This window comes from Canis lupus, chromosome 3, assembly GCF_011100685.1.
Source record: "Canis lupus familiaris isolate Mischka breed German Shepherd chromosome 3, alternate assembly UU_Cfam_GSD_1.0, whole genome shotgun sequence".
NCBI lineage: Eukaryota > Metazoa > Chordata > Mammalia > Carnivora > Canidae > Canis > Canis lupus.
This window is the reverse complement of record NC_049224.1, coordinates 67,086,497-67,111,101: the sequence shown is the minus strand read 5'-3', so window position 1 is coordinate 67,111,101 and position 24,605 is coordinate 67,086,497. Positions and strand designations below refer to the sequence as shown.

Below are 24,605 nucleotides of genomic sequence, written 5' to 3'. Positions count from 1 at the left end.
AATCTACCTGTTCTTTACTGAGTAACCCACTTCTAGAGCTCTACTTATCTTATGAAAATTATTTTCAGTTCCATGATTTCAAATAAAGGAGTAGAGAAACCCATGATAAAAGCCACAGGTGGCTCACTGTCTGCATGGGGGGTGACAGTTATTTCAATTTCATCTGCCCTCAAGAAGAGAACTGGATATCCTGTTAGGGGAGCAGGCCAGTTTCAATGTAGGCTTCATATTTGTAAGGTGAAGCTGGGAGGACAGCTGTGGCAAACTAAGGGCAAAACAAAACAAAACGCCCAGACACCACCTCCAGTATAATGATGGACTTGCCACGTGGTCTCTGAAAAGAAGACTGCGTAAAGGTGCCCAGTTTCCTGAAGAATCAAGAGCTTCCATGCCAGGACCAAGGCCACTGTGGGGACCAGTTGTTAGGCATATAGGACAACACAGACTCAGCCGGCTTACCCCCAACCAGGTCATTTTCTACTTGCCTCCCTCTGTCGTTGGAGGTGGGGACTGGAGAAGTCAATGGGAGTTCAGGGCATGTGAGCCTGTGTAAAGCAAGCCCATACAGCCCAACCAGGCCCATAAAAGCCAGGAAATGAACAAGTTCAAGTTCTCATAGTGTGTTAATGTGCCCACAAATGTACCTACTTTATACATTTAACAGCTCATGTAGTAATGAAAAATGCCATGTAGAACATATAGCTGCATGTGCAAGGTGGGGTAATTAATATGCCTATATGTGCTCCTTAATTGTTTCATTCCCTGTTTTTTGGGTTAATGTAACACTCTGCAAACTTTTATATAAATAGTTTGTGTTTTATATGGAATTCCACGTAAAAGAAACCAAGGGGGAATGACGAATAAGGGAAAATTCTAATGGTATTCTTACTGAATTTCATTAGCTCAATATTGTACCTTATTTTTCTCCCCTATAAACTGCCAATATATTGACACAAAATTTTCAGGGTCTAGCATGGTCACTCGGCTTGGGAGTGATGGTCGGCTTAGGAAAAAAAAAAAAAAAGGAGAGTCCCATATCTGTCAGAATTAACATTTCACGTTTTCTGTCCTTTCTCAGCCAAGCCATCTTTGTAAAACAGCCAGATATCAAGTTTGACATTTGAAGTCCAAACATTTTGAGTTGTCAGTTGAAAACCGGGGAAGCATGGGATAAAGAGCTGAATTTTAAGATTTTCACTATTACTAGTGAGGTCTGGGTTTGGGTTGTTTTCCTAGGAGAACCCAAAGGCCACTGAAGATGTTTTTCCATCAATTTTCCATAAGCATTTAAGCTAAAGGGGGGGAAAAAGGTGGAAAGATGGGAGGACATGGTTTTCTTTGGGGGAAGGAAATTAGAAGTCACCGCAAATAATTCACCTGGATAGGTAAAGGCGAGCAAACACTGTTTGCTTGTGAATCCCTGACAACTTCATTGCCTTGTACGCAGGGGAGGAGGCTCGCTTCATTTCAGGCCGGCCAGGAAAGGGCTTTGAGAAGGGAACGGGGGAGGGGCACGTTCCAGGTGTGGGTTCAGCCCGGCCCCCGCCAGCGGCCTCCGCAGGTGGCTCTCCTTGGCAGCGAGGCCCGGCGCGAGCCCGCTGGCTTGGGAAGCCTGACGTGACCCCCGGCCAGGCTGGCGGGCGGCGGCGCTCCTGCTCCCTGCGGGGAGAACCGGCCTCCGCGAGTCGGCGGCCGCGGGGCGCAGTTGGCTCGCCTGCCTCGGGACCAGCGCGAGGCCGGGGTTAGGAACAGCTCGGCCCACGCTCACCAGCTGGTGACCGCCGCGCACCCGCCCCCCAGGTTGGCAGAGGCCCCGTCCCCGGAGTGAGCGTCGGCCGGATGCTCGCCGAGGCGCCCGGGGCCCCGCAGAGCTGCAGCGCGCGGCCGCTCCCTCCCCTGCCGGGCCCCCGGGACGCCCGCGTAGCCCCGGACCCGCACCGCGTGCGCCCCGAGGCTCAACGGCGCGACGGCTACTCCGAGGCCAAGGGGGCCGCGGAAAGTGGGGCTGGCGGCGGGCGGCCTCGCCGGAGGAAGGGGCCTCAATGCAGAGCCCGGGCCCGGGTCTGACACTCAGCCTCTAAAGCGTCACCTCCCCGAGGGCGGATCTCTGGCTGTCCCTGTGTCCGCAGGGCCCCGGCGCCGTGGCTCCCAGCCCGGCTGCCCGAGCCCAGGCCGGACTGCCCGGCACGCGCCACCCGCCCCGCAGCCCGCGGAGGCTGCCTGTGAGGTCCCTGGGACCGCGTGCACCGGGACAGCACCCCCCGCCCCCGCCCCCACCCCGGGCTCAAAGTGCGGATTCCGGGCCCCACCCTCGCCCACTGAAGCCGAGCACACTCCCTGCTGAATTTTTACTCGCGCCGAAAGTGGATGCGCACTGGGGCCTGACCGACCTCCGCTTCCTCGTAGCCTCTCCACGAGGGAGGTACTATCAGCCGCATCGCACGGAAGAACGGCCTGCAGCAAAAAGAGGGATGGGGGCGCCCAGAGCCCCACGCGGGCAGTGGTCCTAGACGGCCGGGGCTGTGCCGGCACCAGCGCGGCCCCGCGGAGCACAGGGTGCTAGGATTGGGGAGATCCCCCCTCCAGCTCCTGCTCCCGCTTCCCGCCCCCCTCCACCTTTCCCTGCCCGCCCCCGCCGGACCTCGATCGCCGGCGTTCGGGAGTTCTGGGCGTTCTGGGGGCGGGAGCGGAGAAGCAGCGCCCGGCTTGAGCGCAGAGGCTGGGTCAGCCACCTTCGCCCTGGAGAGCAGGGCGTCCCCGAACCCCATCCCACCCAACCCAAGCTGTGCCAGCTCACTCCACCCGCGCCAGGCCTCCGCGCCCCCCACCCCGGGTTACAGTTCACTCACGTCGGGTGCACGCCCCCCACCATCCCACCCCACTCCAAACACCACCCCGGGACAGCTTCCAGGCCTAACGCATTTTGCCTGCGTTGCTAGGGGCGCGCGGACAGGATCGCTGCAGCCGCTGGGTATCCCCCCACCTTCGTGCACGCAACGCACACAAACACACATGCACATGTGCACCCCGGCTCTCAAGCCTAGGCCTCCAGCACCCTGGAAGGGCGCAGTGTTGGGGGGGAGCATCAAGTCAGTGGTAATGGGGTGGCCTTCGCTGGAGAGCTCCGAAATAAAACTTAATCAGCGTCCTCTGCGCGCCAGGCAGAGAGCATCACAGAAGCTCATGTTCCTCTTGGGACCGAAGGAGGAGGGTTTTGAAGGCCCTTGAAGGGGTGTATCAGGCTAGGGGCCCTGCTCCACGTCGAGTCCACCGGGGACGCAGACGAGAAGACACGCACAGCGCGGCCTCAGGCCCCTTCCTGCCAGAGGTTAGCCCAGCGCGTGTCTGCCTGCTCCGCCGTCGGGAAGGCGAGGGTAAAGGGCCTTCCTCTCCCCACAAATACTCAGGGAGGGGACCACCTGCCTTCAGGCTCCGCTCCGGGCCCGGCCGAGGCGCGCAGCAGACAGCAGCACAGAGGCTGGTTACAGACGCGCTGTCAGGGCTCGGATCCAGCCTCTATTTCTTGGTTAACTACAGAACGAGAGAAGAATCCAGCTCTCTGTTCGGCCGTCCTCATGGCTGTGAAATGGGGACGATAGCGTACCTCCCTCAAAGGGGGGATGCGACAAATTATCGATGCACATAGATCGCTTGCCGGGGTGACTGGCTCCTGTGGGAAGCTCCACAGATCGCGAGCTGTCACCCCCGACACCTGCTTCAAGTGCGGCGGGATGATACCCGTCGGGCCCGACAACAACCTTCCCTAAGGGTCCCAAGGAAGAGGTGCGGAGGCGGCGCACACAAAGAGGAGCCCGAAGGGGGGACGCGAGCCTGGCGGATGCCAACCCTCGGCCCCGCCGAAGCACCGAGAGCCCGCTCGCCCTCCCGGCCCTCGGGGTGCTCAGCCGCGGGGCGAGCCAGCAGGGCGCGGGGCGGCGGCGCCCACCGGGTGCCCGGAACGAAGCCCGGGCGCGGACGCTGAGCCGCCCAGGCGAGCGCAGGTGCCGCCGCCCCCGCAGCTCATCCAACCTCCTCCCCCCGCAACTGAGCAGCCAGGCGCCCGCACTGGGTACCCGGGAGCCCGAGAGTTGGAGCAAGTGCCACCCGAGGCCCTGGCTGCGCGTCTTCCGAAATGAGTTGCTAGATAGACTCCTGTCTTAGGGGATTCCAGTGGAAAAACCGTCTCACCCTCCGGCTGTCCTTCAGTGAACTGGACAGAAGTTGCACCCCAAGCGTCTTAAAAGGCTCACCTGGGAAGGCTTAATAATGCACCACGAACCTTCTGGTGAACAAGTCCCCAAAGGACCTTCTTAGGCCCTTTTACTTCGGGCATTTATGATCTGACTTAATAATAGGGGCTCCCATTTTTCCAAGACCGTGTGCTAGGCGCCTTGCCAAACATTTTACATGCTCTAATTCTAAACCTACAAAATAGATGCTGAAGCTTGTGGACTTTTAAAACCCACAGGCATAGGGTGGCCCAGGTGGCTCAGCGGTTTAGCGCCGCCTTCAGCCCAGGGTGTGACCCTGGAGACCAGGAGACCTGGAGACCCTGGATCGAGTCCCACATCAGGCTCCGGCATGGAGCCTGCTTCTCCCTCTGCCTGTGTCTCTGCCTCTCGCTCTCTGTGTCTCTCATAAGTAAATAAATAAAATCTTAAAAAAAAAAACTTGCAGGCATATTGAAAGTGGGTCCTAAGATCTAGTAAGTAATCAGGATTTCTGATTAACTGTCCTGCAGAAGAGGAGTCCCAGAATCCCATCTGCCCTTCTGCCGGCCTTTTGTGAAGGACTAAGTATCAAGTCTCCCTCTCAATCAGACTTTAATCCATCCTGTCTGCCCCCCACATACACACACACAGACTGGAGGGACCACAGTAGGAATTTTGCTCTTTAGGAGTGGACTGGGTGGCCTGGGCAGCTAGAGCCATGGCCCAGCAGTGTCTCTTCCAGTGGATCACAGCATCCAATCCAAGTCAAGAGCCTACCTGTTCTGACACAACACCTTTAGGACAAACTTCCAGCCGACCCAAGCCTCCACAACCCATCCTATTGGGAAATTCTGTAGTCTCTGCTGCTAAATGGAAATGATTATCCATCTTGGAGAGGTGGCAAGCTGGGCCAAAGATTCCGTAATGGGTGCAGAGGCCACACAGCTATGAGTGGTCATGTCAACCTTGAACTCTGGTCCTCTCTAAAGTCCTTGTCCCTGAACAATCACACAGTTAGTTACCAGAGCATTAAACAATTGTGTCACGTCCCTCTATAATGGGAGTATAAGAATCTGTAAAGGGCAGCTCATATACCAAGAAGGAACAGAGCTAACAATATCGAACTCTTGCTGAATGTTAGGCAGTGAGATAAATGCTTTATATCTACCTTAAAAAAATCATTTTACACAGCAAGAAACCAAGGTACAGACAAATTATCTATTAGTGTAAGCTTACCGGGCTGGGAAGTTGCCGAGCTAAAATTGACATCCAGGCTACCCTCCAAACTGCCAAACTCTAGGCAATACTTGCAGCATCTTTTTGCAGCATCCGTAGGCTTTCAGTTTATGGTAACCTCTATCTTTGGTTGCTTAAATCCAAGCAAAGACCCTAGATTCCTTCACATGTGAGCCACCGTATCTGAAAATAGCTAACATGTATTGATTGCTCATCATACATGAGGCACCAGGAACTGAGCACTTATTATATATCAGGCACTGTTCTAAGTTTTAACTCATTTAATGCTAAGCAAAACCCTTTGGAGTAGGTTCTATTCCTATCCCCAATTTACAAATGAGCAAACTGAGGCCCACTGTCATACAACTAGTAAAAGGCAGAGTTGGGTTTGACTCCCAGGTACACTGACTATAAATGATGCTATACTGAATGTGAAAATGTAAGCTCCCTCTGCTCAGAATCTCCTGCACCACTGCCTACCATCTCTTTTAGTTTGAATTAGAGGGATGTCCTCTCTGATGGAATCTCTCTACTGAGCTAGAGCTTTTCCAGCCTAAAGGAAAGAGGAGTGCCACCATCCCTAAACTTGGCCCCAGTCTCTAAATTAGTAAAATGAGCAGTTGATGCAACTCTTGTAGGTTTGAGGCTTGCAGGCTCTGCCTGGAACCTGGATGACAGGAAGGCCAGAGGGGCTTTCTGCTGTCTCTGGGTAAGTTTTTATAAGTAAATGTTGATCAGCTACATCCCAGCACTCTTTGTATATTCTGGGGGTTACCCAGAGCTTTCGAACCCACACTTCCATTTGTGCCATCCATTGAGGAAGGTGGAGGGGGAATCTGCTACTCCTTAACTTTTAATAAGAAACCAAGACCCAGAAATCACAGTGGACAACACCCACTTGGATTTAGGCTGGCCTAGGGCAAGAGCAAACAAGCTCCCAGTTGTCCTAATAGTTACCTTCAGCCTTCCTCCATGGAAGCCTCAAACTTATTTGTGTCTAAAAAAAAATGTATTCTTAACACATTTCCTTTTAATCAACAAAAGCTGACTCTGGGGATAGGGTGGGACAGGTGTAACAGAGAAGCCAGCTGCTTCAGCATTTACACTAGCAGGGGAACCTGGGCCCCATTCTCTTCCCACCCCTTCCCTAGGCATCCCCAAAGTCGTTGGGTCGGAAAAAACAGTTGAGGCTGTGGCAGTGAGAGAATGGAGTGCACAGCATTGTGAGGGAAAGAGGTGCCTGGCCTGACGACACCTGTGGCGAAGCGTGGGGCAGACACAGGTGGTAGGCACAGCAGGGAGCCATGTGCACCTGGATGGGCGCAAAAGCGGTTGGGATAGAGCAAGGTGGAGTCAGAGAAACTGCACCCTGCTTTCAGATCTTGGTGTATTGGGTTTTTTTTTCCCTCCTCTCCAACTGTTTCCCCGAGTGGGTGCCTGGTCTAATTGACCCTGCTGAGTCCACATAGCTACTGCATGCTTAGACCCTAGCGGTGTCTGCAAACTCAGGTGGTTCCTTCCAGAAGAGATTTTGCAGGGAGCAGTCAGTCGGGGCTCATCCTCTTTTGGGCCTTCATGCCACCCTTGGCTCAGGACTGCGTGTGCAAGAGAGATAACCCCTGGGATGCACCTGCACCCCCTATGGAAGCTCAGGGCTCCTTTCATGATTGGGTTGCATTCCTTAGCAACAGCAGCATCCCCCTTCCTTAGCAACAGCGGTGTCCCTCACCCACCACCGCAGAGGTGGCACAGCAGTTTGCTGGAATGGAGCCTCAGTGAAGGTTGGCTGGACAAGAGGTGCCTGGACCAGAGGCCTCTACCAATCTCTCAACCATTTTCGAAGGGGGGTATTTTCAGCTTCCTCTTACAGAGAATGGATCTGAGGTTCTGTGACGCGCTCCCAAGGCCAGGTCAATAAACTGAGCAGAAGTTCCTCCTGTCCTTGGACCTTTGCACTTCCCTAGAAGGAAGTGTGTCGGAATATCAGGTCCTTCAGGTCTGTGTAATGAGCGACTGTTATTGTTGAACCCCTGGCAGAGGGGCTGTATCTGTTCACTTCTCTATCTTCAGGGGCTCCCTCAAACCCACACTTGAAATGGGGGAGGTGGGAGAAGCGCAAGGGAGTCTACTCTTGAGCAAACTGGAGAATGTTGGCCAAAATCGAGGTACGCTGGGGGTACCACGCAACACTCAGTGAGCAACACCTGACCCATGGACAGGAGAACCTTGATTTCAGCTTCCCGCCTGCTGGCCTCAATTTCTTCACAACCCAAAGTGATAATAATAATCTGCACCCAGCTGGGGTGGACGCTGAATCTGAGCAGTCAAGGTGAATTGCATCAGCTTGGAAAGCGGGTCAAGAGCGCCATTCAGTCTCTACCAACCCTGCTTCTTGGGCTGATAACCTCTCTGTGCTTCAACTACTCCCTCTGCATTGAGCTCACCACTAGGTTTCCTAGAAAGATCTGCCTCACTGCTTTTGAGGCTTGCAAATAAAGGAACAAACCATGTCCCCCTTTCTGGAGCTGAGTGACGCAACAGCCGCCTTGCTCAGAACTCCAGAGATGGTTTTGCCAGATAACTTACCCTCCAAGGACCAGTCCTGACATCTTGGACAAGATACACTCCCCCTCTCTGCCCCTCTGTGTCCCCATTTGTTAAGTGGGTCCCTAAAACGCATCAGTCTCTGAGGCCTCTGCCAAGTTCTGAGTTTTGTCATTGGTAGTCGGGGAACCTCGTGTCCTCGGAGGGAGGGGCGGGAAGACTAGGACCAGGCGGATCCATCCCTAGGGCCCCTCCAGCTCCACCCCTGCGGGCGCGGCTAAGCGGGTGGGTGGAAGCACCAGCCGCAAGATCGCCTTGCCCCGGCGGGGAGGGAGAGCCATGGGGCCCAGAGTTTCCCGCTGCCACATATGGTCTGTGGATTTAGGTGTCAAAAACCGGAGAATTAGAAATGGTAATTTTCCGTCATTATGGCTGAAACGCGATCTGTCACAACAACTGGAACATGTCTCCATGCTAGCGAAAATAATGTTCGTGATTAGGAATCATTACGCATGTCAAGCCGAGTCCATTAAGTTGTAGGGAGAAATTAGGCTTGACGGGCGGAATCAAACTACAAATATACAGGCCTCGCCTTCAGGCCGCCGAGCAGCAGCCCTGGGGAGGAGGTGGGCCAGAGCCGGGTGTTTTCTTAATAGGAAACTGCCCAGAGAATTAATACTCCCTTTGTCGCCCCCCCACCATTCCTCCTCCTCTCCCCACCGTGCAGACCCCACCCCAAGAGAGGGAGTGGGGTGCGGAGGTGTTGCAGGCAGTAGCTGGAAGCTTTGAAGTCCCACTGGCCCCCTGGGTGAGTTCCCAGTTCACTACTCGCAAGCTGTGTGACCCTGCCCTAGTCACTTGACCCTCCTGAACTTCGCTCTCTGTCCGTAAAGGAGAGATAATCCCACCCACTTCATGGGGTTCTCCTGAGGCTCCTGAGAGCAAATATGGTCATCACAGAACATTAGAAATCCTCAGACCCGTGGGATGCCTTCTTCTTTCCTGGAACACCCCGCTCTGCACTGGGGCCCCTGGAGATACTGCCCTGCTAGCTGCTGGCTGCTGCTCCTGGTGTTGGGAGGGGTTGAGTGGCAGGAGTTGAGAAGCTCTTGCCAATCCGGGGGCGGGAGAAAGGAAGCCAGAATCTCTGAAAATCCCTGAGGGGTAATCTCTGAGCAACCCCTGTGCCTTGGGTCGTCTGTAACTCCCTTCCCTATCACACGACCAAAGAAAAGGGTCACTGAGTCCTCCACCAGCCTCCCTGGGCCTGCAGCAGCCACCAGCCCAGAAGGATCCATGGTGTCACCTCGAACCACACTGTTACCAAGAAGAGGTAAATGGTAAAGGGAGCCAGGAATAAGAAACCTTCCTTAACAGGCAGCTGTCTCAGTCCCCCTAGGATGAAAAGGCACTTTATTATTCCCTGATACCTTCCCTGAAGGGAGTTTGGGAAAAAATCTTCCCGTTCTGCAGGTAATGCAGACAGGGCAAATGCAGGGTGGCTCAGTGAGTGGCTGAGCATCTGCCTTCAGCTCGGGTCGTTATCCCTGGGTCCTGGGATCTAGTCCTGCATCGGGCTCCCTGCATGGAGCCTGCTTCTCCCTCTGCCTGTGTCTCTGCCTCTCTCTCTCTCTCTCTCTCTCCTGTCCCTCATGAATAAATAAAATCTTAAAAAAAAAAAAAAAAAAGATGGGGCAAAAGACCACTGTGAGTCTAGGCAAGCTGGTTCCTGTTCTGCTATGGACCCTTCTCACCTCTGAGCGCCTGGCCTGCACCAAACACCAACTCCAAAAGGCTCTCGGCACATTGTCTCCCTTTACCTCCCACCAAGCCCCTGTCTCCGTACTTCCCTCCCGTGGGAAAGTCATCCAGGGCCCGGAGGGTGGGAGAAATGGGAGCCAAGCCTGCTCCACCTGCGAAGCCTTAAGCCCCCGCGGCCGCTTCCACCTACGCCGCGGTGGCCCGCCGCCCCTCCCAGAGCTGGTTCTCCTTCCTCTTGCTACGTTGGGGAATCCCGCCTCTCGGAGAAGTGGTGAAAAATGAAATGAGCTAAGGAAGTAAAACATTTAGTTGGGGCCTTGACGGAGCGCATTCTTTCCGGGCCTCATTCTTCTCCTCTGTAAATGGGATCCTCGGGGCCGCGGCTCTGCGGTGGGGAGCAGAACGGAAATACGGCCAAGCGCGGAGCAGCTTGGAGCCAGACAGTCTGGTTCGAGCCCCATCTCCGCCAGCGAGAGCCGCAGCGCACGGCCGGTCCCCAAAGCGGGGCCCTAGTAACCGAGCTGCCAGGAGGAATGAATGAAATAATTCAAGGAAAGCACTTAGGGAAAGAGATTAAGCGCTAAATAAAGCACTGATTACCGGAGCGGCGATTGGCCCGCGCAGGCTCGGAGGGCTGCTGCCCGGAGGGGGGCCGCGGGGGAGGAGCTGCCCCCAGGCCCCTCCGGAAGCTTCTCCGCGTTTCAGCGGGTCCCAGCGCCAGGGATCGGGGACTCGGGAGCCGGCTCCCAGGGCTCCCGGGTCCTAGGGCTGCGCCCCCCGGACTCTCCCGCAGGCCTCCAGGAGACGGACGGGCTGGTCCAAAGGGAGGATGCGCAGGAGCTCCCGGCCTGTTCTCCGCCTCCGTGCACATGCAGAGTAAGGCCGACTCAAGGCAGGGAAATAAACGAGGGGACGCAGCAGGACCGAGGCTTAGCCCGCATAGACACCTCCCGATGGGGTCAGGCCAAGATGCAGCCCCAGCGATCTGCACACACCAAAAGCGCTCTTGCATTTAACATTCCTGGGGTGCCTGGGGTGGCTCAGTTCCGCTCAGGTCGTGATCTCGGGGCGGTGAGACCCAGGCCCCATGTGGGCTCTGTGCTGGTGGTAGAGCCTGCTTAGGATTCTCTCTTTCCCTCTCCCTCTGCCCGCCGCCCCCTTAGAACAATTATTCTAGTGACCTTCCTCGACTAACCTCACAAACGACGCCCCGATGCCCCGTGCTTGCCTTGCGCTAACTCACCGCTGATTTCATTTTCCGCTTCGGCGCGTCTATCCCTGTCTCCTTCTAGATGGTAAACTCCACGAGGGTGGGGCCTTTCTCCTCTGTGCTCCTGGCACCCAGTAGCAGCCTAACAAATATTGCTGAGTATCTGGACAAATGAATGAAAGAGGAAAGAATGTCAGACAGCAGTTCCACAAAAAGATTTTGCTCTTAAAGAAATCTCCCATTTATAATTCCCCTCCCAGCTCCTTTGAGGTCTCCCCATGGCCCTACACCTGTGAAGGGTAAGACCCTAGTCCTCCTCCCTCGGTATCCTGTGGCTGTCTTTCCAAGTGTGTCCTGCATTGCCTTCTCCACACGGAATCATAAAGCAGGACACTAGCCTCCCACAAATACAAGGACCAGCATGTGTGGGAGGCCCTTCCCTTAGCACCGCAGAGAACAATTAGTGTGAATCAAATAAACAATATGCATCTTATAATTATTTTAAGAACCTTTTCTGCAAGTTGTTGTGGACAGAAGAAATTAACTGGAGGGGGCAACTGGCTGGCTCAGTCCTAGAGCATGCGACTCTTGATCTTGGGGTTGTAGTTTGAGCCCCACATTGCGCACAGAGATTACTTTAAAAAATAAAATCTTTTTTTTTAAAGAAGTAATCAGTTGGAAAGCAGTTGATGTACTTCTTTTTAATTTTTAATTTTTAAAAGCTTTTATTTATTTCAGAGAGAGAGAGCAAGAGAGCAGAAGCAGGGGGAGCAGCAGCAGAAGAGGGATCCCTGGACCCTAGGATCAAGACCTGAGCCAAAGACAGATGCTTAATGGGCTGAACTAAAAGGGCCCCAAAGTACTTCTTTTTTAAACCTTAGAAGTCTATATAGTGAATTTATTTTAAAAGAACAACTGTAGTTGCAAAAAACGCATAAAACCTATTGCATCCAAGGTGTCCAGGGAGGGAGTAAGTACTGTTCCAGTGAGTACTGTTCTCACTGTTTTGGTTGTTTTTACAATCACTCAACACTTCTTGTCCACCTTTTCCCATCTCCACAGATACGTTTCTTTAAATGGTTAGTGTCTTTATTTAACTTGGCAAAAAATATATATTATCAATTAGGCTACAAGCATTTCATGGTGCCTGCTGCTCAGGAAGCACTCCATTCTTAGACAACCCCATCTTTGTGGGTATTTTCCATATTTTCAGCAGAGAAACTGCTCTGGGTCTTCATCAACTGTCTAGTTCCAAATCCAAGCTCTATTCCCTTGGGATTTTTTCAGGAGGTAGCTTTTAATGTCTTCCCTCCTGAAGGATCAAAACAACCTCATGCTTGAATGCCTGGGTCAGCTTCTCCAGCTGGGCACGCCCCACAAACACCAGCTTCTCCCTCTTTGGGGCTACCCTTGGAATCAGAACTACTTGCCAGTGAGAATCAATGGAAATGGGCTGAAGAATACATTCATGAAACTTAAGATGCTGTCGAGTAGGAACCCTTCATCTAAAAATATGGAAGTGCCAGACCCTGAGTTGGGGAATCCAGAGAGCTAGAGCCCTTTATCCAAAGCAGCTATCTCAACCAGCAGCACTGTCTTTAGGTGGCGATCATAAGCCCATAGGGGGGTAGGAGTCCATTTCACCTCAAGGCCTCTAGGAGAAGCAGTTCTGCCCAGGGCCACTGAGGCCCAGCACCCCCCTTAGCTCAGTCCCACCACCAGATCCACCACAAATATCTCTCCAAGGATGTCCCCATCCACCAGGCCTGGCTCTGTGCTCTGAGGAGCCACTGATGCTCTCCAGACCACTGTCACTGTCCAATTTCCAAATTGGACCATCCTCCTACCCCGTCTCACACCCCCATATAAACCAGAAGCACAATGAACATTCAGGATATGGTTTTTCCAGTCCTCAGCTGGTCAGGTATTGTGTACATTTTAATAGAATCAAGTATGAGATGATGAGATGATTTGTCAAGTTTGTGTGAAGCTCAGGTGGCTGCCAGGGCAGCAGGAGGGATTTGAAGCCAAGGCTCAAGAGCCTGACCCCGACACCTGAGGGGGTCTCCTGCTTAGCCTTTCCCCCAGGACTGGTGCCCAACAGGCTGGAGACCTTGGGGAGGTTTGAAAAAGCTTTGCTAGCCCTCCTGTCCTCTGCTGGCTTCTGGCTTCGTTGCCACAGGCCTGTAGATACATACTTTGATCTGAGGGGGAGTGATGTGAGACAGACAAGGACAAACAAGGATTCTAATCCTCATTCATGAGTCCTTCAAGTTTGTATTGAATGTCAAAGAACAACAGGCTCCATGCTAGGTGCTTGGGGCCACTGTGGGGGCAAGTCTTCCCAGCCTGTCCTCCCAGAGCTCGCAAGGCCAGGTCAGACCATGCCAGAGCAGGACACTGAACCCAATGACACTTCTCACTGCAGCAAGTGATAAGGCACGGAGGCTGGGACAGCCCCGGGAGGGACGTTTAATTGAAACTTGACAGGAAGGTGGACTGGGGGGGAGGCCCGGGACCTGGAAGTTGAGGCTTGAAGGGATAGGGAACTTGGGCAGGCTAGGTCCTCCCATTAGCCCCGTCTTTTTTCTCACCTACCCTGTGTTCTCTAACGTCTGTCTACTCTTGTCACTACCTTATATGTGTGTTGTGTCCTTTCCCACAGCTGGGAGTGGAGGGCAAGGGCCAGTCACTCAACTTCCCCCAGAGGGGCAGCAGCATCCAGGTCCTCCTCCTAGTGACACTCCTGCTCCAGGTCTAGGACGCGTGTGGATCAAACCCATGTCCGCACGCACCTGCAGGAATACTCGGGACACCTGCACAAGAGCAGTGATTTTACTATTTAGTTTTTCAGTCCTCAGGGAGGAGGATCAATTTCACTGACGACCGCTGCAAAAACACGAGCAAAAATGTACTAGAGCGGGACAAAACCCCAGACCTGCGCATTCCTTGAAGCCGCGGGGACACTTTGGTGCCTCATTGGGTCACTCCTTGGCGACCTCTGACCCTGTGCAGCCCCGCATCCATCCGTGGCCTCAGACTCTCGGCTGGCGCAGCAAGGCAGGGACCAGCGGGGTACACCGAGGTCCTGAGAGAAAACTGTGGGCGCCGCCAGGCAGCCCCAGCCAGGCCAGCACCCGCTCCGTAGCCTGCTGGTTTTTGCGTAAAAATCCCCGCCACAGAGCTCCATGACGCGCGGAGGGAGGCCTTGGCGCACACAAGGGGAGCCATTCAAAAATGTTAATAAGCTTATTAAAATAATCGGCTTTACTGGCTCTTGTTTTACAACATGCTGCCCACCCTTGGTGGACTATGGGAGAAAAAGCACTAGTGGCATTAATTTTTTTTTTCCTTAACGCATTTTCCGTCCAAGGACAGGGGATTCTCTGGGGCTCAGTGCGGCCACCGAGGAGGAATAGCCTCAGGTCTCCCCGCTCCAGAGCGCCGTGGGTGGGGAGAAGTCCAAGCCCAGGAAGAGCCGGGCTTTCCAACACAGCTGACCACCCAGGTTCGGGAAGTGGACAGACGAGGCCCAGAGATAACAGCCTTGGAGAGAACTGCGGTGCGGCAATTGAGGGCCCAGCTCCTTGTAAAAAATAAAACAAACCAACTCCCTCCAAAAACCTGCTCTGGAAGGGCATGGCTCATTATTTAAAGTAGAAAGGCTTTGTCTTCTACCTCGACTCCCAGCCAGACAGAGGTCAGTGTGGACTCCAACCTTACCCAGATTCAAGCAGCATCTCATACCTTTAGGTAGGTAGGTAGGTAGATAGATGATAGATGCAGAGAAGAGGAGTTAATTGCCTGTGATTCATCGAGTCAGTGGCAGAGCTGCCTTCTGCCTGCACGCTCAGGGCCGAGGCAGAAACACTTTATGGGTCTAGGGGGTTGTTGAGCCCGATTCGACCACTTCCCGCCCTCGGAGGTGCTGGCTGGAGGGAGAGGCTCTCACCTGCATCTCCCCGATGTCCAGGGCGCACTCCCCTAAGGGACAGGGCGCACGCCCGAGCGCTGCTTGGCCGGCTGGGAGGCCTGAGTGTGATGACCAGAAGCAAGCCGGGCTGGGGAAGAGAGGGACTCACCGAGAAGCCCCCAGGAGTCCCCAGGAGTCCCCCTCACGCCAGAAGCTCTTGTTGCAATTGCGGAAACAGTAAGGAGTGGTGTAGGTGCTCCGTGAAGACCGTGAAGACCGCGAGGCCTAGGGCTCTAACCGCGGGGCTGCGGGGCCTCATCCGGCCTGTGGGCGGGGTCCCCCGGGGGAAAACGCGGATGCTTCAGGGAAGCAGAGTGCAGTGAGCGAGTGGGGGGCGGGGAAAGCAGCGTGTCACGCACACTTCTGCCAGCCTGGGGGAAAGGGTGAGCCCAGGACGGGCTCACCTGGACCCTCCCGCAGCTACTGTGCATTATTCCCTTTGAACTTGACATTCCAGCAGGAACCCATAGGTGCTATTCGCTTGTGCAGCGCATTCCGGGTCTGCTCCCAGTGGGCCAGAAGCCAGGCGCCTGTCTTTCCCTGCCGGCCTCAAAGCAAAAGTAAGGGTAACAGCAGCGCTCCTGGCGGGGTGCAGGGCGGCAGGGCCACTCGCCAGTTTTCACGTCCACGACCTGCCCCAAATTTGAACGTTCGACGTTTCCTTCATAGGTGTCACAGCCTCATACACACCCAGCAGGTTTGAAAGAAGTTCATCGTTCAACAACAACCCCGACTCCATACCGGACCACCCTTGCTTGCAGGGCCCTGGGAATCAATCTCTTTTTTATAAATGTTTTAATGAGTTGAGCAACCCAGTTTATGTTGAATAACTTCTATGTGTAACTACAGAAAAAAATTAATTTATTACATGTTGTAACCATTTACAATATAACACAATTTTTCTGCAACCTGCTTTGGCATTTCTTCATTTTAAAAAACATATTTATCAGGAGACTTTAAAACTGGCCAAGGCCAGGAGTTTCTATACCTCTGAAGGACCCTTCGTTGAGCACACTGCAGGTCACTTGGAAACTCCTGAAGGGTGCAGGAGTTCAAGGAAGATTGTTTCAGATCTGCCCACTAAGCATTGCCCAGAAGTTCATAATTAATAATAATAATAATAATAGTAATAATGGCAACAGTAGTAGTAAGTCCATACCAGCTGTACAGTGCTTAATGGTCTTCAAAACATACCCACCCTTAGTAATCCAACCACCCCAGAGCCAAACCTGGAAATGCCAGTTCTAAAGGACCATCTATCCACACTGCTGGCCCCAAATACTAAAATATGCTTCTGAGCTTTGAAAGACTCTGAAAGGCCTCCTTACAGCTGGTGACATTGAGCACTATTTTTCCATCTGTAAAATGGAGACTATGTCCAAGCTGCTAAGGAGGCCTCAGGGAAATGCTGTAGAGGAGGATGCACTTTTTCACATGTAATGTTCCAGACAACAGAAGGTATAGATATTTGTTGTTGTTGTGTATTGTTTGGCTGCTCCTCTGGGCCGCCCACAGGTTAGGAACCTCAGCTCCTGCCTCCTTCATGGGTCTAGGTGAAGCCCTCACTCAAGGCCAGGGCTTGTGCAGTAGCCACGTGCCACTAGCCTGTGTCACTACCTGCCCTCAGTGCTTTCCGACTTACAAAGCACTTTCAAGCATTTGCTGCTTCCTGCAGTCCCCACGCAGCTCAGTGTAATTCCCAGTTAAGATTGTCATCAGGGTGAGGCTGGTGGCCTGCAAGACAAGCCCTGCAGCCCCTGGGCAGTGGGGCCCCAGTGCGAGGCTGTCTCTCTTCCCTCCCCATCCTTTGTGGACCGGGAGCTCCTCCACCAGGATTCACGTTCCGGAGATGTCTAAATTTCTCCGCTGCTCAGGCTGGGTCGGCAGCAGCTTTCCCCCGAGGCAGAAGCCTTTCTGTAAGCCCAGCTGATTTCTGGGGGCTCGTTGATTTCCAGGGGCTCACGTGAGTCCGGATTCTACTTTTCCCCAGCAAACAGTGAGGAACCATGAAAGGAGTGGCGTCTGGGCCAGGAGAGAGCTCCGGGGCTGACTGGGGCCGCCGAGTCACAGCATCCCCGCCCCTGGGATGTCTGCAGGCCTTGGAGGACGCCTTGCTTCCGTGGGATGCTCGGTGTGGTGCTTCCAGGCTTGCCAGTTCCCGAGTCTGCAAAAGCTCCACTTTCCGGGAGCTTCAGACACCGCCCCTCCCTGGGCCCAGCCCCTCCGGGATCAGGGAGCACGACCAGGTTCTCAGAGGCAAGGTGACACCTTGTTTGAGCCTCCCTCGGAACTCTCTCGAATGAAGTCAGATTTGCTGTCAACCTCTCCCCTTCGTCAGCGTGGAGGAGTGGGAGTGCTCCAGGGATTCTCGGTGCCCTGGAAGCCGTTTATTTCCTGAAATGGAACCCATTCCCAAACTCCCACTGCTTGGCCCAGCTCTTCGGAGACACTCCTGGCCCGTGAGGTCCTCAAACCTAGTTGCTTGGAGTTAGAGGCAGCTTGGGAGACTCAAGGCCAACAGGCTGGGGTTTGAGTCTCTCTCTCTCTCTCTCTCTCTCTCTCTCTCTCTCTCTCTCTCTCACACACACACACACACCAGAGACATTTTGCAGCCCGTGGATCTCAAATTTGCTGCCCAGAGTAAGATTCGTGGGCTGAGCCTGAATCCTTGGGTTCAATTTCGGTGCAGGTCACAGCGAGTCCCCTTCCCAGCTATTCCCTTCCCGTGGTTTATCCGTCTAAGTGTGCGGGTCGTAGCCAGCTATCTCCAAGGCCAGCTCTCAGATTTGCTAAGGGCCCAAAAGGACTGAGAAAGATGAAGAGGTCTAAAGGCTCAGCTGGCAGCTGACTCCAGAAAATCAGGCCCCCGGGAAGCCGACAAGGAGCACTGCACCCCGGGGTTGCAGAGAGTGGGTGGACTACAGTCCCGTCCGTCCGGAAGTAAGGCGGGCAAAGAGCCGGACTGACTGCTTTTTTTAAAAGGCAGGGCTGGGACTGGAGAAGGAAAAGAAATTCAGAAAGTAATACCGCAGATTTCCAACAGGACCCGCGTCTACGGCCTGGGGCCCAGGTAAAGATACCCCTCTTGGGTCTCCAAATACCAGGAGAAATCTGCTGAAGGCCTGCTGGCCCTGCAGGCTGATTCCAACTCCACGAATCCCATCTCAAGGCGCTGCTGCCAGCGCCAGCTCCGGGGCAGCTCATAGTGAAACTGCAACACTCCGGGGCAAACTGAATTCATTTGAGTCATTTTTCCCGGGGCATCTGGAGCCAGCCCAGCATAAGTGGCCGTGGCCGAGGCAGGGAGCAGAGAGGGGATGAGGAAGGGAAGGGGAGCCGCCCGGCCTCCTCCTCGAAAGAAAATCCCAGTTCCCTCAACTCCAAATCCGCAAGGATGGAGGACAAACTTACCTCTTAGGCCAGCGTCGCGATGAACTGCCATTTCAGAAGGGGAAAAAAAAATCGACACCCCCCCCAAACCCCTCAGGAGTGGCAATCTCTGCAGAGAGGAAGGGAGAGAATTCTAGCATTATTGGAAATGTTCTAATGTTCTACAAGGAAAATGCATTCACGATTAATTATGGTTTGAGTGGAATTTTTAAAACATGCCAAAAAAGAAACAAAATAATTGCAGGAACAATCTAGAAGGAAGATGGACTTGGGGGTAAGGGTGTGCGTATCCAGAGGGCCTTTGCCTCTCCCTTCGCGATTTGCTGTTTCCACAAGCAGGAATCCTTTTCGAAAAGCCGTTGTTGGGACTCTCCGCTCTGCCGGGATGTGGGGCCTCAGACCCTCAGACCCTCGGCCGTGGACTTTGGGGTACAGAGGCCTGGGGGCCCTGAGGTGGGGAAAGGTCTCAGGCCTGGGAGAAAGCCTGGTCGGCCTTTCTGGTCTGGGTAAAATTGAAAGTAGCTGGGGCCGGAGTTTGGCGTCTCCGGCTCCGGCTCGGCTCCGGCTCCACCGGGACACCAAAGCCTTGGAGCCAGCAACGTGGAATTAACTCTTCCTTGCTCAACCCGGACGGCATGAGAGCTGTGCGGTGGTGAGCATTTTGCTCTGGCGAATTGGTGAGTCTGGGGAGTCATGGAACATGGGGCGGGCTGTGTTCCTCTGTAAAATGTAAATAATAAATAACCCTCTCTCTACTCACCCTCTACTTCCACCTTAGGCTTCTGTGTGGATCAAATGACACCGGGTCACAGAGAGAGGAAATGCTCTGGAACAAGGTAGAGGGACATTTGCACCTGGCCAAGGGTCAAAGTTCAGTTGACTTTCCTTGAGAGACCTCTTATTATATAACCTTGCTTATTATAGCCTTCAGATTTTCAGTGAGTTTTTGTTAGCCTATTCTCCAAACGAAATGAAGGCAGGGTCACTTACAGAAAGGCTGGGAAAATCACAGAGAGGTGATTTTGGGCAGGTGGAGGAGTCAGCAGGTTAGGTAGGGGTTGAAATTGACTGTGGGTTCAGCTAGGGATGCTTTCTGAGCTCTGAAATCAATCCCACGAAGGAGAAAGAAAAAGAAGAAATCCTAGGCATTTGCTTCCCATTCAGTGGGATTCATCTGTGACTCTTACCAAGTCCCCTACATCGCAATTCCCTGAGCTGTGCAGGTTTAAACACTTTCTGCGTGGCGGGCAGCAGAGCGGCTCCCTAGAGGGAAGATGCATCCTTGGTCCGGGACTGCGAAGCGGGTGGGAAAGTGAGCCCCAGGCATTTTTATGGTACTGGATTCCCCAAAACCGGGCGGAGGGAGGCTCAGAGAAAACACTGCGTCCAGGAGGGCATGTTAAACTAAAAGTTTATAAATTAAAGGAAAAAGAAAGATAAAGCAAACAGAGCTTCCAAACTTCACAAATCTTTTTAAAGTTAATATTCTAGTTGAGTGCACAGTGCCCTTAAGGAGGCAAAAAGCAACAAGGTTGACAGGATCATCTGTCTTAGGGGCAGGAGCTGGGATAGGAGAATCCTGGGTCAGAACGCTGGAGTGGCGCAGAATGGGAGCAGAATGGTCGGTAGAGACAGAGGGGGGCCTGGCGATGAAACTGCGGGGGACGGGGGAAGCCAGGGAAAGGCTGGGCAGGGATATTCACATTGAATACAAAAATAACCGTTATTTGAATACAAACAACTGAAAAGTGCTACAAGTTTTAACCTCCTTTAAAAAAAAATAAAGAAATAAAGGAAAGTTTCTGCCAACGGCTGCTGGGTTTGCTCTTTCCCCGTTCGGTTCGGAGGTTCCCAGGAAGCTCCCCAGATGGGGGCAGCCCTGGACTTTGGAGAGGAAAGATGGGGGGCCTCTGCCCTGCCCTGTGCTCCAGGCTCCCTTCTTTACATTCAGCACCCAACAGGGTGTCCCCACCCGAGCTCTGACACAGGGAGGGGTGGGACAGAGGGCCTGAAAAGCAAACCTTTCACGGTTCAGATCAACCCCAGGGCTCGGGGCTCCTTGGGGGCTGTCAGGGTTCCACACCCCTTTGTTACAAATGCAATTTCCAAAAAAAAAAAAAAAATAGGTATGTAGATAAACATAGATTGGTAGCATGGATACCATGAACGATTGTGGCCTAGCGCACGAAGCTCCGGGCCAGCCTGAAATTCTGGGGATTCAGGCTCTGCTCTCCAGGAGTTCTCTCCGCTTCAGGGAAACACCGTCTCCTGGCTGATACAATCCAAATCCAACTTTGCTGTGATAATAAATAACGTCCAAGAGCTTCCAGGCAGGCAACGGGAGAGCTAGGCCCCTAGGCCACAGGGTGCCCCCCCCCCCCGTTCGAATTAGAGAAAGGCGCCCCCTCTGGACAGACTCAGTCCCGCTGCCAGGGCGCACTCCTGGACATCTGAACCTGGGCTGGATTTCATGGTCCGCTTGCCCCCTCGGCGGGGCGCCCTCGTACAGTGCACAGCCTGCACAACCGTCAGCGGCCGACCGGAGCGGGGGCGCGGGGATCCTTTGCTGCCTCGCCCCGGGCCGGCTCACTGGGTGCCCGCGGCGGCTGCACACGTGGAGAGCGCCCAGCCGGGGAGGCAGTAGTAAGGGTAGTAGTAGGAGGGCTGCAGGGGCAGCAGCGAGGGCGGCCGCAGCACCTCGCCCGGCAAGTACTGTCTCTGGTCGTCGCGCACCAGCACTTTCACCGCCACCTTTTTGGCGGCCGGAGCTGACGCCAGCAGGTCAGCGGCCATCTGCCGGCGTTTGGTCTTGTAGCGACGGTTCTGGAACCAGATCTTCACTTGCGTCTCGGTGAGCTTCAGCGACGCGGCCAGGTCGGCGCGCTCCGGCCCGGACAGGTAGCGCTGGTGGTTGAAGCGGCGCTCCAGCTCGAAGACCTGCGCGTGGGAGAAAGCTGCGCGCGAGCGTTTCTTACGCGGCTTGGGCGCGGCGGGCTCCTCCTCCTCCTCCGCGCCGCCCGCCGGTCCTCCGCCGCCGCCGCTCCGGCCACACAGCGCCGGCCCCCGTGCGCTCCCGGGGCCAACAGCGTCGTCCTCGGCCCTGGGGCTGCGGTCGCCTGCGGACCCCGGAGGGCGGGGGGGACAGAAACAACAGACTGTCAGCGCCGCAGAGAAGTGAGATCTGGCCGCAGCTGCGGGGGTGGGGGGTGGGAGGGTGGGAGGGGGCTACGGAAACCCACTCTGATCCCAGCAGAGCGCTTGGGGAGGGTCTGCGAGCCGCGGGTCCCCCCCAAACAGTCTCACAACCCTGTCCCGCCAGCTCCTTGCATCTAGGCCTGTGCCGCGCGGGGAAACGGGCTCAGCTGCTGTGTCAGTGCCGTGTGGCCAAGATCCGGCTCCCTGCCCTCCCTGGGCCCCAGGCTCCGCTCGGAAACGTGGGGGCACTGGGCCGAAGCATCCTCACAAGCCTTCTCAGTTCTCAGCGCTGAGCCCTGGGGTTCTAGATTGCTCCGTTTCTGGGTTCACCTGCCTCTGGCACACTCACGCTCACACACACTCAGCGTCGCAGCACACACGTGTGGACTGCGCATAAGGGGAAAGTGGGGGGCCGAATCCTGGGGACACAAGTACTGGGTCTTACCCACTTCCCCAACCACCCAGGACTGTGTGAGGTCTGTGGCAACAGGCTGCTCCAACACCTTGGTGGGCTTCTCTCTCTCTCTCTCTCTCTCCCTCTGTCCCTCTCTTTGCAAGAAAATGAGAGGAGAGCTAGGGTTCCAGTCCTTGAACACTAATCTGATGCCAGCTCCTCAGCCTTTTCCTGGATCTCCCCCATAGCTCCCTAGCAGAGAGGTTCAGAGCTCTGGCCTCTGGCAAATACTATTTACTTGGAGCCAGCGTGAGGCCTACAGCAGCGACAGGGTGGTGGGGGCGTCCTTTCCACCCAATGACCTGCTAGCCTTGGCAGAGGATGTTCCTCTCTCTGCCACTTGTGGGATAACCCACCTCAAACCCCTCTTGCCCTCAGCTGGCTGCAGGGTGTGCCACCAGGTCTGGGATCCTCAGCCCATCCCAGCTCCCCTGACCCTGGGCTCTGGGAAAGCTAAATAAGCCCGCCCCCCACCCCCACCCCGCCAAGCCCAGGCTTGGCAGATGGACGCCTCGGTAGCACTTAGAGGTACCCCTCACTACCTATCCTTGAGCGGAGGGCTGGACCTTGGGACCTCGAGCTGGGAGCATTTCTGCTCTATGGGCCAGGGGCAACGGGCCAGGGCACTGGCTACTCGAGGTAGGTCTCTGGGCCGCTGGCTCTTGCCTGTCGCTGATTTGGGGATTTTGGGCGCAGACGGGGCCGGAGCACTGGCGGCGGACTTAAAGCCAGGGCGCAGGGGTTTCCTCTTGGCCCAGTCCAGGGCACCCCTGCCCCAGGACGGCTCAGGCCTCCCCCGGGACGCAGGGCTCTGAGGAGTGTCTCGGGTCTCTCTCGGGCTCCGCGCCGGGAGGGAGGAGGAGAGCAGCCGGCGCCAGCGCCCGAGCTTCGGGTCCTGGGGCGCAGGGTGCTCCCGGCAGGCCCACCCCACTCGGCACGTTTGGCCTTCCTGCCCGCCCCTGAGCCCGGCCCCCTTCCCCGCGACGCCCGGGCAGACCTGAGACGCTGGCCGACATCTCGCTGTCGCTCCGGCCCGCGGCTTCCTCCTCCAGGTCCTTGGCGGCGGGCAGCTCGCAGCCCGGCTGGCCGAGGCCCAGCGTCCCCCCTGCGCGGCCGGCCCCGCTGGCCCCCGGCGCGTCCGCGCAGCGCCGCCCGCCCTCGTTCTCCTCGCTGAGCGCCGAGTCCGAGTCCCAACCAGCCAGGCTCTCCGAGGTCCTCCCCGCCGCCGTTCTGGTCCCGCCGGGCGACGCCAGCAGAGAGTCCTCCGCGCCCCCCAGAGCGCCCGCGTCTGTCTCCCCGAAGAGTCGCCAGCAGCAGACGGCGGGCGCCTCCGCCGCCGCCGCCGCCACCGCCGTGCCCCCGGGTACCGGGCGCCCCTCCGGCGCGGGCAGCCCGCCGCGCTCCTCTTTCTTGTTGAGGATCGCCTGGATGGAGAAGGGCGTCAAGGTGCTGGCGCCGCGCACAGCCATCTGCGCCGAGGGCCGGGGCGGCCGGCCGGCCGGGCGCGGGGCAGCGGGGCAGCTCCGAGCCGCACGGAGCGCGAGTGAGCCCGGCGCGCGAGGCCCCTGCAGCCCGCTCCTGCGCGGCCCAGCAGCCCCCGCCCCCTCGGGCCCGGGCTCCGCGCCGACCCTCACCCCCACTTCCGAGGCCCGCCCCGCCCGCAGACCCCCTCCCCCCAATCCGCCGCCAGACGCTCTCCTCTCGCAGCTCAGCTGGATTATCTCATCGCCTCGCGCCCTCCGGGGCGGGCCGGGGTCTGCCCCCCCCCCCCCGAGGATGCTGGGGGCGGGTCGGCGGGGCCCCCTGCGCGGCCGCAGTCCCGTCCCGAGCGCCTCCGGGGCGCACGGCCGGAGTCCCTTTTCCTTGGCGCCCGGGTCTCCTCCCCGGCTGCAGGCTTTCGCTCCTCGCTCGTCCTCTCGCTCCCAGTCGGCCCGGCTCTCCCGGAGCCCACCCCAGGGGCGGCGGCGGCGGCGGCGGCGGCCTCTGGACCGCGGGAGGCGCGGGGCACCTTTTCACCCCCTGCTCCGGTTTTATCTGTTTCTTCTCCCTGCCCTTGCCCCGCGTTCCGCCGCATGCCCCCTCCCGCGCGGGTGTCATTCCTCACCGCTGAGTGACAGCCCCAGGCCACGCCCCCTGGCTGGGCGGCCGGGGCCCTCCCGCCGGCGGATTGGCTGGCTCCGGCTGGGCGACGTTGACTTTAACAGACAAAACTGGGCACGTCGCGCGGAGAAAGTCAGGGTCGGGCTTAACCCCTTTCCTCCCAAGCCGGGTCCTCGAAGCATCCTCCGGCCCCCGGGAGGCTCACCCACCCACACGCGGTGCCCGAGAAGTCACGTTCCTTGCCTCCGCAGACGCGTCCACCCATTGCTGCGCTTTCATGCAACACGCTAATAGCTGAGTCGAAATCTGCGGGTGGGAGCGTGGGGAGGAGGCAAATCCAAGATAACGCACTTGGGTAAAGCGCGCGCGCAGCTTGCTGTTTCCTCGCAAGGCTCAAAGATCAGAACGAAATGCGTCTTTTCAAAAAACCTTCATAGTTTCGGGGCTCCCTCACTGCTAATTCTTTTCATTGAAATAATCGGTTAATCAAAGTCACTAGAAATCTTTTTTTTTTCCTTCACCTTATTTTAT

General features: G+C 56.0%; 1 protein-coding gene across 1 annotated transcript; it reads right to left on the bottom strand.

Annotated features, from left to right (window-relative positions):
- Positions 1-19,719: 19,719 nt before the first annotated feature.
- Positions 19,720-23,443, bottom strand: NKX3-2 (NK3 homeobox 2). The gene is made up of 2 exons (XM_038533373.1): positions 22,972-23,443; positions 19,720-21,441 (listed from the first exon to the last, which is right to left on the bottom strand). The coding sequence occupies exons 1-2, from the start codon at positions 23,441-23,443 to the stop codon at positions 20,912-20,914; spliced, it is 1,002 nt and encodes a 333-aa protein (XP_038389301.1). The 3' UTR covers positions 19,720-20,911.
- Between the last annotated feature and the right edge of the window lie 1,162 nt (positions 23,444-24,605).